This window comes from Zea mays, chromosome 9 (assembly GCF_902167145.1).
Source record: "Zea mays cultivar B73 chromosome 9, Zm-B73-REFERENCE-NAM-5.0, whole genome shotgun sequence".
Classification (NCBI taxonomy): domain Eukaryota; kingdom Viridiplantae; phylum Streptophyta; class Magnoliopsida; order Poales; family Poaceae; genus Zea; species Zea mays.
In genome coordinates this window covers 105,456,169-105,462,175 of record NC_050104.1, presented here as the reverse complement: position 1 = coordinate 105,462,175, position 6,007 = coordinate 105,456,169, and the positions used below count along the sequence as shown (strand labels likewise).

Below are 6,007 nucleotides of genomic sequence, written 5' to 3'. Positions count from 1 at the left end.
ATTTTGATCTATTACTTATTTGAGTTGGTATCTACTTACACTTAGTAACTGCTAATAAAATTTTGACCAACTTTAAAAGCAATGCTCAGCTTTAACCATCCTCTTCGGTAAGTCTTACACTTCACATGAGCTCCCACCTTTGGTGAGTTCATGCACATTAATCCCCACAACTTGTTGAGCGATTAACGTGTGTGAGCTCACCCTTGCTGTCTCACACCCCCCACAGGTCAAGAACAGGTACCGTAGGATGAGGCGCATGGAGGATGCTGTAATGATTTCGTGAGAGGTCTAGGCCATCGTCTCCTAGTTAATTTTAGGTTGCTGGATCGTTGTCTACATACGATGTAATTATTTATTTATTTTGTATAAAACTCCTATTATATAGTAAATATGTGACATTCGCTTCTGTACCATGAGTCATCATATGTGTGATACTTGGTCCTAACACACTTGGTGATTATCTCACGTCCGGGTTTTGGACCCCTAAATCCCGGGTGTGACACTTATATACTTAGAAAAAAGTATATATGTAGTCTTAAAGGGTCCCAATTTTTTGTTTTGCCACGGGTCCATGAAACCTCAGGACCAGCCCTGGTAGGCTGGTACCGACCACATTTAAGTATGTGACGTTTTTTTATTGGTACACACCAAAAAAATTTTAAAAAATAACTCTAACCTATAAAAGAGTGGTGTTTGAGTTTATTCACTCCTCACTTTCCATTTTATTCATCTTCTTTCATATTGTAACCTCCCAATCTCTATTTGAATATATAGATTATGTCTTGGCATTTCAAAACTGTAGTATTCTAAAAATATAGTTTTCTAATACTTTATTTCCAAACAGAGCCTTAATTTTACCGGTAAAGGTTCTATACAATTAAAGCCAACAAAAAACGCTTTTCTACTTGAGCTAAATTGTGCCAGACATGCCCTTGCTATGGAGATACCCTTAGATAGTATTTGGTTCCGAAGTCAGTTAGAATAAAAACGACTCCATTACCAGAGAGCGGTACCGTCCAAAAGAATTTGGAAAGCCAGATGGTTCAACATTAAGCAAATTTTCTTTTTTTAACGTATATCCTACTTATAACCAATTTAAACAAAAATAAATTGGAAACGGAGGGACTCCGGCCCACAGAACCAAACACTACAATTTAATTTGGTCTCAGCTGGTCCTGTGCGTACACGGTACACCCCTACAACTAGCATGTACGTAGCTGCTTGTTTTGCTTGGAACAAAACTGTGAACCTCCTAAAACTGGAAGAACTTTTTTTCCCCGATATAACACCCCCTTCTCTGCATCAGTACGTGCCGGCTGTCCTGGACCAAGCGACCTGTTTGAAAATGCGGTTTTGAAATACTGTAATTTTGAGATACCACAGTTTACAATTGTACATGACACAAATACTACGGTATTAATTTACCACAGTAAAACCACAGTATTGCTCAAAACCGAGATCTGTTTGGTATCATTAAAAAAACAAAATATATGTAGAGAGAAGAGAAGAAAACTGAGGTTCCGACTCAAGTTTCGAAAACTCCAAAAATACCATGGTTTTGGTTAAACCATTATATTTAAAACTATATTTTGCCTATACAAACCAAACACCTTTTAAGTTTCAATACTATAGTGTCATTAAATACTATAGTATTATTTTAAAACTGTAAAAATACTACACTTTCAAACATGGCCTAAAATGTGAGGCAGCGTACCCCTTGCCAAGCTGAGGCGGAGATCGCGTTCGAATCCGGTGTATCTCGTCGCAGTATCTGGCTCACGGCCCTGGTGCCAATGTTTAAGAGGCCGGTCCGTAGGCTGGCACGCCGGCCGGCATGAGGCCAGCAATCGCTCCCAAGATCTCTCTAGCCGTAGCCCGGGCCGGACCTCTTGTCCTCTCTCTCTTTGCTGCAGCAGCTGCACACGACACGACACAGCCAGAAAAGTCTCCAACACAGGTGAAAATGCCACCGAAACAAGTAGAAATCACACAGGCATAATGGCTGCTGCAGTCTCGTTCTAATGAACTGGATCAGTCGATTCAGGCATTCAGCCAGGTGCCGGCTTTGGTAAAAAATGGAATGTTTGAGAGGGCGGCAGTGCAAAAGACATTCTCTCGAGCCCTCTGCCCCCGTCTTCTGCTTCTCCCGGGTCAGCCAGGCAGGCAGTTCCTCAAAAGGGCAGCCTCCGCGGCCGGCTGCTGGCTTCTGGCCGCTGCGGCGTCTGACCCACTGCCGCAAATCCCAACAAAGCAAGGGCAGAAAGGAAGCGGGCAAAAGCAGCCCCGCCTTCCCTACTACTACTACTACACAACCCGCTACCCGCCGGTTCTCCCCTCTGCCCCCGCTCTGTCATCTTTGACTGCCCCTGTCCGGTCTCCTCCCCTCCATCCCACTCCACGCCACCCCCACACCCCACCGGCCAAGCAAACACGCTGCACATTTCAGTTCAGACAGTCCAAGAACAGCACCAAGAAAGACTCCTTGCCGCTCTTCTTGCTTGGCTACTGACTAGGAGAGCTCCCTGCCGCTGGTTGATCAACAGAGAGGCAGGCGGACGGCATGGTCAGCTCCCTGCCGCTGTCCTCGTTGCTGCTGCTGCTGCTGCTGCTCTCCGCAGCCAGCTTCGGCGGCGGCGTAAGGCTCGGCGATGGTGGCTACGAGGACTGGAGGCTCGGCACCGCCACCTACGTCAAGGAGTTCCAGTCACACCCTCTCAATGACGGTATGTGTGTCTGCTTCCCCTTCCAACAAAAGAAAAAATGGAGATTGCGAATGCCAGGCACGCTTCTATATATTCTATTGGCGACAAGATAGTGTAGTATTCATACAGATCCGGCCGTCGCTGCTTCCTGCTTACTGCAAGCCGATTGAGTGGTTCTTGGAACTGGGCATTCGAAGCATGAGTTCATTTGTACTGTTCCTGATAAAAAGAAGCACTGTCTTGATTTGACAAAGGTTTGCCGCACAAAAACCAATTTTTTCCCCCGGAGGGTTGATGGTAGTGCACTAATGCTGTCCTTCAACGGCGAAAAGCAAAGGGGTTATGGAGTACCCCCTTTTATTATTATTATTTTTTAATAAGGATAGGTTGTGGAGTAGTAGTACATTTCCGGCGCTAAATGGGCTTTCAAGTTCATCAGTGACCTTCGCCTTTTGAGAAAGTTGTAGTCGAGGCACATTGAATGGATGCATTGACAAAATAGCAGAGGCAAGCTAGTACACTTACCTCATTCGTTGCTGAGTGTACTAATTTATTTATTTATTAGCTCCTAAAAGATCCAGTCCATGCTATTTGCTATTTGGTAGGAGTATGTAGTCATTTCACTGCATTTTCGTTTGAAACAGTTCAGTTCTCACACACACAAAAAGAGAGAGAAAGTTCTGAAGTTTTGTGGATTAGGGCTAGTTTGGGAGCACTAATTTCCCATGGGATTTTCATTTTCCCAAGGGAAATTAGTTCATTTTCCCTTAGGAAAATGAAAATCCCATGGGAAATTAGTGTTCCCAAATTAGCCCTTAAAGAATTTCCATCTGTGCATCGCTCCATGTTTTTTTTCCTGTCATCCCTGCACTAGCTATTATTAATTAAGAAAACGATCCACGCTGCTCGTTGCTGTGCCTGATGCAACGGTTGGTTCCTGCATGCAGGCGGTGGCGCCTGCGGGTACGGCGACCTGGACATCTTCAGGTACGGGCGCTACACGGCGGGGCTGAGCGCGGCGCTGTTCGGGCGCGGCGGCGCCTGCGGCGGCTGCTACGAGCTGCGGTGCGTCAACCACATCCAGTGGTGCCTCCGGGGCAGCCCCACGGTGGTGGTGACGGCGACGGACTTCTGCCCGGCCAACATGGGCCTCGCCGACGACGACGCCGGCGGCTGGTGCAACTTCCCGCGGGAGCACCTCGAGCTGTCGGAGGCCGCGTTCCTCCGCGTCGCCAAGGCCAAGGCCGGCATCGTGCCGGTGCAGTTCCGGAGGTAGGTTGAGACTACATATTGCACGCGTTGGTATCGGAACTGTGTTAGCAATATTTTACATAGGAGAAAAACAGAAGCGTTGGGCTGGGCTGCTCGCTTGAGCTGAATGAATGGATATGCAAAGCCATGTCACATGGCGCGCTATCATTCTTGAGCTGCCACTGCGCTGGCGCTGCCTTTTGCGAAAGCCCAGAATGATGTTCGTTGATTAGAATTGGATCGTAGAATATTGGCTAGAATATCGGGTAGCCACTTTAGAATACTAAGCTAATGGGTAAGATAAGAACGCAGAGAAAAGAAAGCATCCGCTTTCTCAGTCAGTGGTCCTCCTTTTTGTTTTCAAATCAGACTTGCGTTGTTCGTATCAGCACTCACCTGATTTTTGGACAAATGTTATGAGTGTGTTCCTGCAAGAGTGCACAGCAAGCATCCCTTTTCATAAGTTATGATCCTGGCATTTGCGTCTTGTCTGTTGGGATATGATTGATGCAGTTGGCATATGGATATGGTGGTGGCCATGCAGGGTGAGCTGCGACAGGGCGGGCGGCATGCGGTTCACCATCACCGGTAGCGCCCACTTCCTGCAGGTGCTCATCACCAACGTGGCGGCGGACGGCGAGGTGGCGGCCGTGAAGGTGAAGGGCTCGAGGACGGGGTGGATCCCGATGGGGCGGAACTGGGGCCAGAACTGGCAGTGCGACGCCGACCTCCGCGCCCAGCCGCTGTCGTTCGAGGTCACCGGCGGGAGGGGCAGGACGGTCACCGCCTACAGCGTGGCGCCGGCGGACTGGATGTTCGCGCAGACGTTCGAGGGCAAGCAGTTCGCCGAGTAGAGATCGACGCCGAAAACCAAGTCTCCGGCGGTGGTGATGTAAGTAGAATTATACGGGTGGCTTCTTGCTCGCGAGTCGTGACCGGTGACTCGACAAAACGAGACGTATTGAATGGCGAAAGGATTTCCAGTCATAAGAAAGTGGCAGTCCAAATATGCGTGATGATGGATCGTCGGTAACGGTACAAGATTAGGCGATCACCGTGAGTTCAGACTTGTGTACTCTGGCTTAACGGGAGAGAACGCAATGTGAAAAAGTGTGTCTGGTATCGTAATTAGGGGTATCTAGATTATGTACCATAAACCGCGTTTCATCCGAGGCCTTTCTCGGGGGTCGCCTTAATTCGGCTTCGTCCGAGCCTGCCCTCACACAAGGTATGTTTTCGAGAGAATCCTCGTTCCCGCCGAGGTCCCCTCTCTCTAGAACGGTTGTCTCCATCTCGTCATAGACTCATAGCCTGTCTCAGGCTAAGCAGACAACCCTGAGGCAGGACAACCCTGAGGCAGGACTCAGCCGAAGGCCGCAGGAGAAGTATGAAATGGGCTTTACACTTCTCTCTCGGGGCAGCGTGTCTGCGTCCCATAGACTTTAAATAGAGATCAATAAGGTGACTAGGGATACAACATTTCTTTGTGATGTGGTTAAACCAACCACATTCTATGACAATTTTGTTTGTCAGTTCTTTGTTTGGAAATGTTCTTACCCTTGTTGGAAACACGTGGCATTTGCCTCTTGTTGTGTCTGTGTTTGTTTTTACCACGAGAGTTTCTTTGATAGTTCTTAGTGTGAACATCATTTTTGGGTTTATGCTGAGTATTGGTATGTACTTCAGGCAATGGGCAGACCCAAGAGGGCGATGCTGATTATTCCACACCACAAGTTCATGATGTCTTTCAGCCTGAAGTAATGTTTGAATAAGCTCAGCATAAACTGTGAAATGTCTCACGGCATTGTTGTTGAAAGATTCTTTCGGCGGGAAGCATAAAAGACAAAGTCTTTTCAATTTCATCCGCATCTGAAAGTGCCTTTTCACATAACTGCAACTTAGTGTTGATCCTATGTACAGCATGGTTTTAATCACCAACAATTTTGAAATCCTAAAGGCGAAGGGTGGGCCCATTTATAATTGGCCTCGGGCAAGATAATTGCCTTTTGCAGTTCATAGTGTTGTTTGAGTGCAAGCCATAGTCCATGTGGATT

General features: G+C 47.4%; 1 protein-coding gene across 1 annotated transcript; it reads left to right on the top strand.

Moving 5' to 3' along the window:
* Positions 1–2,360: 2,360 nt before the first annotated feature.
* Positions 2,361–5,079, top strand: LOC100283615 (uncharacterized). The gene is made up of 3 exons (NM_001371953.1): positions 2,361–2,723; positions 3,650–3,974; positions 4,498–5,079. Exons 1-3 carry the CDS (start codon positions 2,561–2,563, stop codon positions 4,805–4,807), a joined length of 798 nt encoding a protein of 265 aa, NP_001358882.1. The 5' UTR covers positions 2,361–2,560; the 3' UTR covers positions 4,808–5,079.
* The last annotated feature ends 928 nt before the right edge of the window (positions 5,080–6,007 follow it).

Bases quoted from the DNA above. Each gene is read 5' to 3' on its own strand.
- LOC100283615 (NM_001371953.1), top strand. From the start codon at position 2,561: ATGGTCAGCTCCCTGCCGCTGTCCTCGTTGCTGCTGCTGCTGCTGCTG. The intron at 2,724-3,649 runs GTATGTGTGTCT...TCCTGCATGCAG, and splicing joins GTCACACCCTCTCAATGACG to GCGGTGGCGCCTGCGGGTAC. The intron at 3,975-4,497 runs GTAGGTTGAGAC...GTGGCCATGCAG, and splicing joins GTGCCGGTGCAGTTCCGGAG to GGTGAGCTGCGACAGGGCGG.